Consider the following 13094-nt stretch of genomic DNA (forward strand, 5'->3'; position numbering starts at 1 on the left):
CATCTTACAATGAAAATCACCTTTCAGAATCCCAAATTAAACACGTTAAGTGCATACTATAACATGCAGCCTGGCCCTCACCCAACCTCATGTGAGGAAATAAAGACAACAGGCACTACATTCTGGCTGTAAATTAAAAAGCCGAGAGCAAAAACTAAGTGCAAAGCACAACATATCCCAAACGTTTTCTAATGAAGGGGAGGGTGGGAGTGCAGGAGATAATCAGGGTGCAGGCCAGGTTCTTAGAAGTTGGAGGGGACAAACTATCAAAATATGTTTCTATTGGCTTTCAAGGCCCTGGGAAAATTTGGCCTTTGCAGTCACCCCCTGAACATCTCTTCCTAGCATGTGCACGCCCAAAACAGCTTTTCCTCTTCTATTCCTCTTACTTTGCTCCTTTCTTATTATACATCATACTGTCGTTATTCTACGCCTCTTTTACTGGAGCTTTGTTGAGTCTTGCCAGACTTAACACAAAAAAGATTGACCTTAAATGTCTAATTTTTAATGAGCTCCACTGCTTTTCTTGAGATGTCTGGTGGTTAATTTACAACCTCTTCAAAATTGCATGAGTTTAGACGATGATTACATCACTATGATATGCATGGTGGGTATCTAGACTAGAGTGTGACCCTGCGCAATTACTTTAAATATTCACCAAGTGAATTGCCACAGTGCCCCTTTCATTGATATAACTGCCTGCTTTGTATGTTTGACATTTTCAAATGCACAAACCTCATCCTTCATATTCAGCTTGGCAAACACAGTGTAGAAATTTGAAGAGCTCACTTTTCATTTATAACCTTATCATACCAAAGTAAAACTAGTACAACAATTTTAAAAGCCACACATTTGATTCAATTACTTTGTTTTTTACATTACTACCATGAGCCACCTTACTGTACAACTGGTCAGCATGGTTTGCACAAAACTTACTTTTCCAGAACACTGCAGATGATGGCCAGGCACAGAGAGTGAGGTAACAAACATAGTAACACAGCGCAATAGGAACACTGTTCCCATCAGGCTACACATGCGACGGACAAGGATTGACCTACAGTCATGGGGGAAAAAAACAGCCAAAAATACAGTTAATAAGCAGTGCAATTCATTCCACAACTCTTAACTTTTACGATATTTCTTTTTACCATTACATTCAAAACACACTTATATTTCTCAATTCTCTGAAGACTGAAATTGCAAGTTTCCTGATTTAGTAACAGAGCACTGAATAATATTGATTTTCTGCCCATTGTACTTGTCAAATTTCACTGTTAGTGTTGATCACAGCCATACCTTAAGTACTAAAACTGGAAAGGGTCCTGCAGAAAAAAACCATTTGAAGAGTACATTTTGGGTTAGTTGTGTACACACTTCTTTATAAAGTTGTGTGATTATATGACAACTGCCAACATTTTTCAAATGACTCGTCATAATTAAAGAGACCACAAAAAGGTTCTCTTTTTCTCCCTCCTGCAGTGTCTTATTCACCATTCCTCAATAAATTAGCATGCAACCTACTCCCAAGACTTTGCCTAGTCTATGAGGAGAGGGTGTCACCCAGGTGAAAATTCTCATTCTAATCTACCTTCCATTTGGCACTGCAGCACAGGCAAGATAATGAGCTCACTCCGACTACAGATGTGAACCCGTATCACAGTACAGGAAACTTTCGATTAACCGGCCCCTAAATAACCGGAAATGTTGGTTAACCGGCAAAATTCAGGAGTCGGTTCAGTAACTTTTATTACTTGCACAGCCACAAATGGAAGGCGGCAAGGGTTTGGCTGCAGCTGTTGCTAAGCTACAGAGACGCTTGCAACTTGTGGACGTTGTTCTGAAGCTGGGTTTGTTGCTTTACACGGAGCTCTAAGGTCTGTATCTTTTACTATAGCGTTCGGTTGTCCGGAATTGTTGATGAACCGGCACCACGTCGGTCCCGTCCGTGCCGGATACCAGAAAGTTTCCTGTATGTAAGAGCACTAACAAGTGTTCCTACATCACACTTGTGTACAGTATGGCTGGGGGAGGGGGGGGGGGGGGGAGGGGAAGAGAAAAACACCCTATTTAAAAAACATCTATTGCATTTACAATCCATCCATCTTACAATTTTTTCTCTGAACTAGAAAATCTAAACAGTTTTTTTTTTAAATTTTGAAACAATTATATTTTTGCTGTTATGTCAATTTCTTCAGGGGGGAAAGCGAGATAGGTCAGTTATTTCACTTTCAATGCCAGCTCAGAACATATTCAGAGCAAAAAGCTCCCCTCCTCTGCTCCAATAACTTTCTCAAAACCAACTGAAAAGCATTCCTACCACATTGGTGTAATTTCAGTCCCCCTCACTAGTCAGTCTCGTGGCTTCAGTCCCCCTCACTAGTCAGCCTCGTGGCTTCAGTCCCCCTCACTAGTCAGCCTCGTGGCTTCAGTCCCCCTCACTAGTCAGTCTCGTGGCTTCAGTCCCCCTCACTAGTCAGCCTCGTGGCTTCAGTCCCCCTCACTAGTCAGCCTCGTGGCTTCAGTCCCCCTCACTAGTCAGCCTCGTGGCTTCAGTCCCCCTCACTAGTCAGCCTCGTGGCTTCAGTCCCCCTCACTAGTCAGTCTCGTGGCTTCAGTTCCCCTCACTAGTCAGCCTCGTGGCTTCAGTCCCCCTCACTAGTCAGTCTCGTGGCTTCAGTCCCCCTCACTAGTCAGCCTCGTGGCTTCAGTCCCCCTCACTAGTCAGTCTCGTGGCTTCAGTCCCCCTCACTAGTCAGTCTCGTGGCTTCAGTTCCCCTCACTAGTCAGCCTCGTGGCTTCAGTCCCCCTCACTAGTCAGTCTCGTGGCTTCAGTCCCCCTCACTAGTCAGCCTCGTGGCTTCAGTCCCCCTCACTAGTCAGTCTCGTGGCTTCAGTCCCCCTCACTAGTCAGTCTCGTGGCTTCAGTCCCCATCACTAGTCAGTCTCGTGGCTTCAGTCCCCCTCACTAGTCAGTCTCGTGGCTTCAGTCCCCCTCACTAGTCAGCCTCGTGGCTTCAGTCCCCCTCACTAGTCAGTCTCGTGGCTTCAGTCCCCCCTCACTAGTCAGCCTCGTGGCTTCAGTCCCCCTCACTAGTCAGCCTCGTGGCTTCAGTCCCCCTCACTAGTCAGTCTCGTGGCTTCAGTCCCCCTCACTAGTCAGTCTCGTGGCTTCAGTCCCCCTCACTAGTCAGTCTCGTGGCTTCAGTCCCCCCTCACTAGTCAGTCTCGTGGCTTCAGTCCCCCTCACTAGTCAGTCTCGTGGCTTCAGTCCCCCTCACTAGTCAGTCTCGTGGCTTCAGTCCCCCTCACTAGTCAGTCTCGTGGCTTCAGTCCCCCTCACTAGTCAGCCTCGTGGCTTCAGTCCCCCTCACTAGTCAGTCTCGTGGCTTCCGTCCCCCTCACTAGTCAGTCTCGTGGCTTCAGTCCCCCTCACTAGTCAGCCTCGTGGCTTCAGTCCCCCTCACTAGTCAGTCTCGTGGCTTCAGTCCCCCTCACTAGTCAGCCTCGTGGCTTCAGTCCCCCTCACTAGTCAGCCTCGTGGCTTCAGTCCCCCTCACTAGTCAGTCTCGTGGCTTCAGTCCCCCTCACTAGTCAGTCTCGTGGCTTCAGTCCCCCTCACTAGTCAGTCTCGTGGCTTCAGTCCCCCTCACTAGTCAGCCTCGTGGCTTCAGTCCCCCTCACTAGTCAGTCTCGTGGCTTCAGTCCCCCTCACTAGTCAGTCTCGTGGCTTCAGTCCCCCTCACTAGTCAGTCTCGTGGCTTCAGTCCCCCTCACTAGTCAGCCTCGTGGCTTCAGTCCCCCTCACTAGTCAGCCTCGTGGCTTCAGTCCCCCTCACTAGTCAGCCTCGTGGCTTCAGTCCCCCCTCACTAGTCAGTCTCGTGGCTTCAGTCCCCCTCACTAGTCAGTCTCGTGGCTTCAGTCCCCCTCACTAGTCAGTCTCGTGGCTTCAGTCCCCCTCACTAGTCAGTCTCGTGGCTTCAGTCCCCCTCACTAGTCAGCCTCGTGGCTTCAGTCCCCCTCACTAGTCAGCCTCGTGGCTTCAGTCCTCCTCACTAGTCAGTCTCGTGGCTTCAGTCCCCCTCACTAGTCAGTCTCGTGGCTTCAGTCCCCCTCACTAGTCAGCCTCGTGGCTTCAGTCCCCCTCACTAGTCAGCCTCGTGGCTTCAGTCCCCCTCACTAGTCAGTCTCGTGGCTTCAGTCCCCCTCACTAGTCAGTCTCGTGGCTTCAGTCCCCCTCACTAGTCAGTCTCGTGGCTTCAGAATGAGCTTGATGCTGAATTCATTACAAGCAACACTGGACAAACTCTTAGTAACTATGCAATCGGCAGAGAGGGGAGTCCCTCATCCCACCCTGAGCTGGATGCAAACCCAGATCCCAGAGGTGAAAGTTTAACGTTGAAATACACTGCCCAGCCTCTCTTTTTCTCCATTTGATATTACATCATACGACATGGCTGACCGTGACTTTCAATGTAACATTTTAAATCAGTTTGTAAACAGGGGGTAGGGTTGGGAAGAGAAACAGGTCACTTACTATATCGATCGCCTAAAATAAAAATTAGCTGGGAGTTTCAGTGAAGCATCACTCTCATTATGACCTCAGTGGAACATGAAGATTTCTACTGGTGTTTACCAATAGGAGAGTCATAAGTAATTCATAACTATTCTCAAAATATTAACATTCCTGTCACAACTGTACAGTCATTTGTGCAATTTATTCCACTAGAATAGACCGACTAGGCTTGTTATTTCATGTATATTCTCAACCTGTCATTTGCTTCTCCCACAGGATTCCAAGAGTATCGGTAGCTTTTAATTAGAAATTCAGCCTTCCTGAGGATGTGCTCTGCACCATCAGACATATATAGATGATAAGGAAGTGAACAGTGGAGGATTTACATGCACAGAGAACCAGGATAGCCAAGCACCAGTTACCCAGGAACAACAAATGGCGACGGGTTTAGTATCTCTACACTCCATCGTATAATATTGACTCCTAAAAACGGTGCATAAACCTCACTGTGGTTTACTCCTGGGGGGGGAGGGGGGGTGATTTCAAACACTCTGTAAAATGTTGTGCACTTTGGTTGGGATTTTAACATCTTACCTTAAGAGGCTACTCTTTTCCCTCCCCAACTGCTCCTAAAAAAAAGTGAGTAATTCTGCGATATGTGAGCTTACGCAGGCCCCTGGTAAATCAGCCATGGCCGTTCTTCATGTACGAGCCAATAGAGAGAGTTAGCAGGCTACTCGACCATGAGGGTGATGGGGGTGGGGGGAGGAAACAGTAGCGCAAGCAAGCCTGACCCCCATCGCCAACCAATGTCCACACACTAATGCACTCCAGGTGAAGCCACTGGGCAGACACCAGGAATGGGAACCCTCGTTGGTTATTCCCTGCCCTAATTGCTGGGCTTCACTTTGTCCCTGCTCGGATTAATGAGACCAGGAATCAAACTGGGGTCTTCCTGATCTGTGCAGCTCAATAGCAGATCAAAAGGACCGAATTTGATCTGTTTCAGACAAAAGATAAGTTTAAAACAATTAGAGGTAAATCTTGAATTAACTACTGTACTGCTAAAAAAATAAATACAGACCATTACAAGTTACCAATTTAAAGTAAATTAATTTAAATATTGTAATATCTTTGAAAAGGCTCATCTTTCAGTTGTGATTTTATACTTCACTTTTGAATATGTTTGGCAGTGAGGAAATATTTGAAAAAAATCTGCAATATTGTCAGATATTTTGTAAGGAAACTAATCTGACCAAATTGACCATGAAACTGAAGTAGAGCTTCTGTGAAGAATGCTGCATCTGGCTGAGAAAAGTGGACACCAGGTTACGACCAATGACTTGCATTTTGAAAAGCACTCGGCAAAGTTGGAATGGGTTTTATTTTGCATCATGAATCCTAATGCAATACATCCTAAAAATTATTACACCCGTCTCCACTTTCGCAGGGCAGGTATAAATCATGAAGCGTCAGCAGTCTGAACTGTAACAACGCCTTTGCATTTCCAGGGAAAAGGGGCAGGACACCATTTGCAGGAATATAGTCTTGTTACTTCTTTAATAAATAAAATGGATTGTTTCCCAAAAGATTACTGCTGCATCTTTAATATCCTCAGTCTCACAAAGCAATGGGGAAACACCCCTTTACATAGTTTGTCGCAATTCTCAGTATTTTTCTTTGTCCAGCTCCTAACGCTGCAAAAACATGCAGTTAAAATCAGATTTCAACACTGAAGTTGAAAAACCTGCTTATAATCAAGACATTGAAAACCCCAACGCAAGCAGTCCTAAAACCTACCTGTGCTTGTGAAGCAGCAGCAGTAACAGCCAAATAGTGCAGAGCACAACACCGCAGACTTCAGCCATTGCGAAAGCCCATGGTATCCTCGGGACACTGTTAACAGAAACAACACAATATAAAATTACCATTTGGGGATATATTTAATTTGGATAAGTAGAATTCTGTTTTATTTTGATGCTTCTTTTTAGCAATTTATAGACTGGCTGCACAAGGAGACTCAATAAACACACAAGTTCCAGATGTTTAAAGCCCGTTCAACATAAAAGGGCGAGCTGTACACAATTCTCCTCCAAGCTTTCACCAGTAATCAGTAGAGAGATGTAAGGCAAATGAAGCGCGGAACATAACCCTATCTATATGGACACTTTTCAGAGAAACACTTCAATTCAATAGGAGTACAGTTTGGAGCAGAAACCAGGGAAATCAAGAACTCCATCCACAGGTTTCTCCAGCCTTCCCCGAGTCATGGCTAGGATTAGATTAAACACACAATGTTTGAATGCAGGCCCGTATCACAATGAGATGAATGAAACAAGCAATAGCCATACTGCAGGGGCTGTTGAAGGAACTATTCGGGCCATTCTTGCTATGGGGACAGCTGAGAGGCCCCAAGACCTTGCTGTTATAAGTGACTGTTATTCACATTAACTAGATGGACATGTACAGCACGGCAAAAAAAAAGGCTCCTTCTACTAATAAATTCTGTGTGGTGCAGTTTCAAAAGCCAATTGTCTCATACATCACATGCAACTCAGATGTTCGAGGCAAACAGGCAATATAGAACTGAACCACTGTTTAAAAAAAAAAGCTTCTTACTCAAGCAAAAATAAGAGGAACTTGATACAATGGCAAATAGTGAAGTGAACTTTAAAACATATTCTTTAGGAAAGAAAAAGCTGCTGTAGAGAGCTGAAATACATGAAGCTTGCCAGATTATTTCTAAATAAGAGACTCTACCCAGATGTGTTGTAGAGTACAATAACGGACTGTACGAGTTACACTTGCGATGTTCCACACCACTGCAAGGTATCAACATTTACACCTGTAGAGTACAATAACAGACTGTACGAGTTACACTTGCGATGTTCCACACCACTGTAGGATATCAACATTTACACCTGTAGAGTACAATAACAGACTGTACGAGTTACACTTGCGATGTTCCACACCACTGTAGGATATCAACATTTACACCTGTAGAGTACAATAACAGACTGTAAGAGTTACACTTGCGATGTTCCACACCACTGCAGGGTATCAACATTTACACCTGTAGAGTACAATAACAGACTGTAAGAGTTACACTTGCGACGTTCCACACCACTGCAAGGTATCAACATTTACACCTGTAGAGTACAATAACAGACTGTAAGAGTTACACTTGCGACGTTCCACACCACTGCAAGGTATCAACATTTACACCTGTAGAGTACAATAACGGACTGTACGAGTTACACTTGCGACGTTCCACACCACTGCAGGGTATCAACATTTACACCTGTAGAGTACAATAACAGACTGTAAGAGTTACACTTGCGATGTTCCACACCACTGTAGGATATCAACATTTACACCTGTAGAGTACAATAACAGACTGTAAGAGTTACACTTGCGACGTTCCACACCACTGCAAGGTATCAACATTTACACCTGCAGAGTACAATAACAGACTGTAAGAGTTACACTTGAGATGTTCCACACCACTGCAAGGTATCAACATTTACACCTGTAGAGTACAATAACGGACTGTACGAGTTACACTTGCGATGTTCCACACCACTGCAAGGTATCAACATTTACACCTGTAGAGTACAATAACGGACTGTACGAGTTACACTTGCGATGTTCCACACCACTGCAAGGTATCAACATTTACACCTGTAGAGTACAATAACGGACTGTACGAGTTACACTTGCGACGTTCCACACCACTGCAGGGTATCAACATTTACACCTGTAGAGTACAATAACAGACTGTACGAGTTACACTTGCGATGTTCCACACCACTGTAGGATATCAACATTTACACCTGTAGAGTACAATAACAGACTGTAAGAGTTACACTTGCGATGTTCCACACCACTGCAGGGTATCAACATTTACACCTGTAGAGTACAATAACAGACTGTAAGAGTTACACTTGCGATGTTCCACACCACTGCAAGGTATCAACATTTACACCTGTAGAGTACAATAACGGACTGTACGAGTTACACTTGCGATGTTCCACACCACTGCAAGGTATCAACATTTACACCTGTAGAGTACAATAACAGACTGTAAGAGTTACACTTGCGATGTTCCACACCACTGCAGGGTATCAACATTTACACCTGTAGAGTACAATAACAGACTGTAAGAGTTACACTTGCGATGTTCCACACCACTGCAGGGTATCAACATTTACACCTGTAGAGTACAATAACAGACTGTAAGAGTTACACTTGCGACGTTCCACACCACTGCAAGGTATCAACATTTACACCTGCAGAGTACAATAACAGACTGTAAGAGTTACACTTGAGATGTTCCACACCACTGCAAGGTATCAACATTTACACCTGTAGAGTACAATAACGGACTGTACGAGTTACACTTGCGATGTTCCACACCACTGTAGGATATCAACATTTACACCTGTAGAGTACAATAACAGACTGTACGAGTTACACTTGCGATGTTCCACACCACTGCAAGGTATCAACATTTACACCTGTAGAGTACAATAACGGACTGTACGAGTTACACTTGCGATGTTCCACACCACTGCAAGGTATCAACATTTACACCTGTAGAGTACAATAACGGACTGTACGAGTTACACTTGCGATGTTCCACACCACTGTAGGATATCAACATTTACACCTGTAGAGTACAATAACAGACTGTACGAGTTACACTTGCGATGTTCCACACCACTGTAGGATATCAACATTTACACCTGCAGTGCAGCTCAGCAACAACTTGGCCTGTGCTCACTGACCTACATTGGCTCCCGGTCCAGCAATGCCTCGATTTTAAAATTCTCATCCTCATGTTCAAACCCCTCCACGGACTTTGTCCTCTCCATCTCGGTGACCTCCCACAACCCTCCATCTCTGGCCTCTTGTGTATCCCCCCACTTCCTTTGGCCTACCGTTGGCGGCCATGCCTTCAGCCGTCGTCTCGACCCGGAGCTCTGGGATTCCTTCCCTATGCCTTCTCCGCCTCGCTCTCCTCCTTTAAGATGCTCCTTAAAACCTACCTTTTTGGCCAAGCTTCTGGTCACCTGTCCCAATATCTCCTCCTCTGGCTCGGTGTCAATCTCTTTTGGATTACACTCCGGTGAAGAGCCTTGGGACATTTTACTGCGTTAACGGCGGTATCTAAATGCAAGTTGTTGTTTTTACAGCACCCAAGGTGCTGTACCTGGGGTGAAGCTCTGCCTGAAAAGTCATTCGGAATTTGCCTCATTTAAAAATGTTATTTATTTGCTGCGCTCATCCCTGCTAAGAGTGGTGATCAAATCTTATAAAGAAATTTGAAGGTGGTTAGGGCAGCGTTCCTTAATATAGTGAATCCACCCTCCCTCCTCCCCGCCATTAAGGTACAATGGTCAATGGCATAGTGAGCCATTCGCATCAGTGTTTGTGCCTATCTAGAAACTGCAGCAGGCCAGAAGGAAAAAGAAAATGTACATTTTCTCAATTTACCCGCATTAAAAATGGGGCTTCTAGTAGGGTAGAGACAAATTCCACTATCAGCAGCAAAAAGTATTAGCAACTAAACCAACAAAATGTTGCCACATAATTAATAAAAACATTCATACAACACCGAATTGAAGCTGCTCAAAAAATGGAGGATTCACTGCGAGGACAGATAGCACACCATTCTATTAATATGTGAGACATAAACCTCTGCTCTTTGTTTATGGAGAGGCTGCATTAGTGTCAAACGACACTAAGTAATTTTACAGTTGAATATATCAACAACTTTTATTTACATAGCACCAGCAACGTAGAAAAAACATCCCGTGTCATTGCAGAGAGGCGTAATCAGGCAAAAGTCAACACCAAGCCAAAAAAAGGACAAGTGAAAGATTGGTCAAAGAGGTGAGCTTTATTGGGGGGTCTTACAGAAAAAGGAGAAGGGGGAGAGGGAGGGAATTCCCAAGCTTAGGGCCTAGACAACAGAAAGCACGGCCACCAATGGTGGGTGAAAGGAAGGGGCGGTTGCAAAAGAGACCAGATTTGGAGGAACGTAGAGTTCTCAAAGGATTGAGCATGTGAATGAGAATTTTAAAATTTGAGATGTTGGGGGACCGGGAACCAATGTAGGTCAGCGAGCACAGAAGGGTATGGACACGGGCAGCAGACTTTTGGATGAGCTGAAGTTTATGGAGGATGGCAGGTATTGGAATAGTTGAGTCTGGAGGTGACAAAGGCATGGAGGAGGGTTTCAACAGCAGATGGGCTGAGGTAGGGAGGAGACAGGTAATGTTACAGAGGTGGAAGTAGGTGGTCTTAGTAACTGAGAGAATATGGGGTCTGAAGCTCAGCTCGGAGTCAAATAGGACGCAGAGAGTGCTAACAGCCTGGTTCAAACAGAGACAGTGGTTGGGTAGGTGGCTGGAATCAGCAGCAAGGGCCAAAGATGATGAAGACCAAAGATGGCTTTGGTCTTCCCAATGCTTAACTGTAGGAAACTATGGCTCCTCTCAAACTGGATGTCAAACAAGCAGTCTGCCAACACAGATACAGTAGAGAAGTTGAAAAAAGTGATGGAGAAATACAGCTGGATACAGCATACAGGCAGACCATGTCACCAAGAGGCAGAGGAAGAGGAGGGAGCCAAGAATAGATCCTTGGGGTCTCCGGTGTTAACGGTGATGGGGCGGAAGAGGTCATTGCTAGAGATGCCCTGGCTACGATTGGATAGGAATGATTGGAACCAAGGGAGGTCAGTCCCACTCAGTTGGACAATGGGGGATAGAGGCATTGGAGGAAGATTGTGTGATCGACCATGTCTGCAGAGTGGACGTGGAGGGTTAGTGCACCACAGTCACAGTTACAGAGGATGTCATTTGTGACTTTAATTATGGCCATTTCAGTATTGTGGTGGGGTGGAAACCCGATTGTAAATATTTAAACATGGAGTTGCAGGGAAAATGGGCACAGATTTCAGAGGCACCAACACGTTTAAGAATTTGAGAGGAAATGGTGGCTGAAGATGGAGCAGAGGACAACAATGCTTAAAATTACAATTCTCGTCATTGTGTTTAAATCCTCATGGCCTTGTCTCTCTCCATCTCTGTAATCTCCTCCAGCCCGACACCACCCACCCTCCCAGCCCTGGCCTTTTGTGCATCCCCATTCCCCACCTTCAACCCACAAGAGAGGAGAATGGAGTCATCTGAATGAAACTAAAATGGTCAGAATGAATTCTCTCTGGGATTAAAGGAAGAATCTTTGGCTTCCTGAGCAGATGAAGAGATCTGAATAGATTTGTGTAGCTTCTGAAAATTGACCCAAGGCGTAAACAACAGGAAGCCATTAATACACCTTGGGTAAAAGCTGGGATCTTGGTTGTGATGCTCCTATCCTGCAGGACTCGAGTTTGGGTTTTCTTCATGTACGAGCATGGATAAAATCTGTCTAGACATTATTCAGCTTTATCTGCATCACAGTAACACCAACAAAACATAGAAACTCCTGAACAAACCCAACAAAAGCAGAGGCCATTCCTTACAGCTCTTGATCAGAGATGCTATTTTTCTTCTTTCAAGCAATCAGTCAATCATTTCTTCATCAATTTGGGACTACTTGCTTTTAGACTCATTTAGGTCCAACTGTCAGAACACCTTCCCTCGTGGCAGATTACTTGTTAACAGGTTTTAGCTAACGGTTACTGACTCTTGGCAATGCTAACATGAATACCTTATTCCATGACACTGCAAGTGTAGGTAGATAAAGCCAGAAGAATTTTGAGGTTTTATAAATAAGGGCATTGAGTATAACAGTGAAGTAGTACTGATTAATTTGTACAAAGCATTGATTAGGCCACATTTAGAGTGCAGGAAACTTTCGATTAACTGGCCCCTAAATAACCGGAACGCTCTATCCACCGGCAAAATTCAGGAGTCGGTTCAGGTAACTTTTTTTTACTTTTAGTTACTTTTTTTTTACTCCATTTGTTGCTGTGCAAGGGTGTAGCTGCAGCTGTTGCTAAGCTACAGAGGCGCTTGCAACTTGTGCCGATTGTTTTGAAGCTGGGTTTGTTGCTTTATACGGAGCTCTGAGCTCCGTATCTTTTACTATAGCGTTCGGTTATCCGGAATTGATGATGAACCGGCACCACGTCGGTCCCGTCCGTGCCGGATACCAGAAAGTTTCCTGTACTGTGTTCAGTTCTGGACACCCCATTATCAAAAGGACATTAAAGCCAGAGAGCATAAGATTCACCATGATGATAGAGATGGGAAACTATAATTGTGAGGAGATATTTAAGCTACTAGGACTATTTCTATTGGAGCAGAGAAGGCTCAGAGGAGATTTAATAGTTATTTTTTAAATTTATGAAGGATTTTGATAAAGTGAATGGGGAAAGTCCATTTCCTCTGGGTCTGGCCATCAATTTAAAGTTTTTTTTTAATTTGTTCATGGGATGTGGGCATCGCTGGCAATGCCAGCATTTATTGCCCATCCCTAGTTGCCCTCGAGAAGGTGGTGGTGAGCCGCCTTCTTGAACTGCTGCAGTCCGTGTGGTGAAGGTGCTCTCACAGTGCTATTAGGGAGGGA

The 13094-nt window shown here is 44.8% G+C and overlaps 1 protein-coding gene across 2 annotated transcripts in view; it reads right to left on the bottom strand.

Annotated features, from left to right (window-relative positions):
• LOC147098584 (sphingomyelin synthase-related protein 1-like) overlaps nucleotides 1-13094 on the bottom strand; it is a 57206-nt gene that overhangs the window by 12099 nt on the left and 32013 nt on the right. For both annotated transcript variants that reach the window (XM_085970440.1, XM_085970441.1), the window contains exons 3-4: nucleotides 6315-6410; nucleotides 937-1054 (exon numbers count right to left, since the gene is read on the bottom strand). In XM_085970440.1, the coding sequence (XP_085826566.1) occupies nucleotides 937-1054; nucleotides 6315-6410 (214 nt within the window). The remainder of the gene's footprint in view (nucleotides 1-936; nucleotides 1055-6314; nucleotides 6411-13094) is intronic.

Source organism: Somniosus microcephalus, chromosome 29 (assembly GCF_052327205.1).
Source record: "Somniosus microcephalus isolate GS21.2 chromosome 29, FLI_Smic_1.0, whole genome shotgun sequence".
NCBI classification, from domain to species: Eukaryota; Metazoa; Chordata; class Chondrichthyes; order Squaliformes; family Somniosidae; genus Somniosus; species Somniosus microcephalus.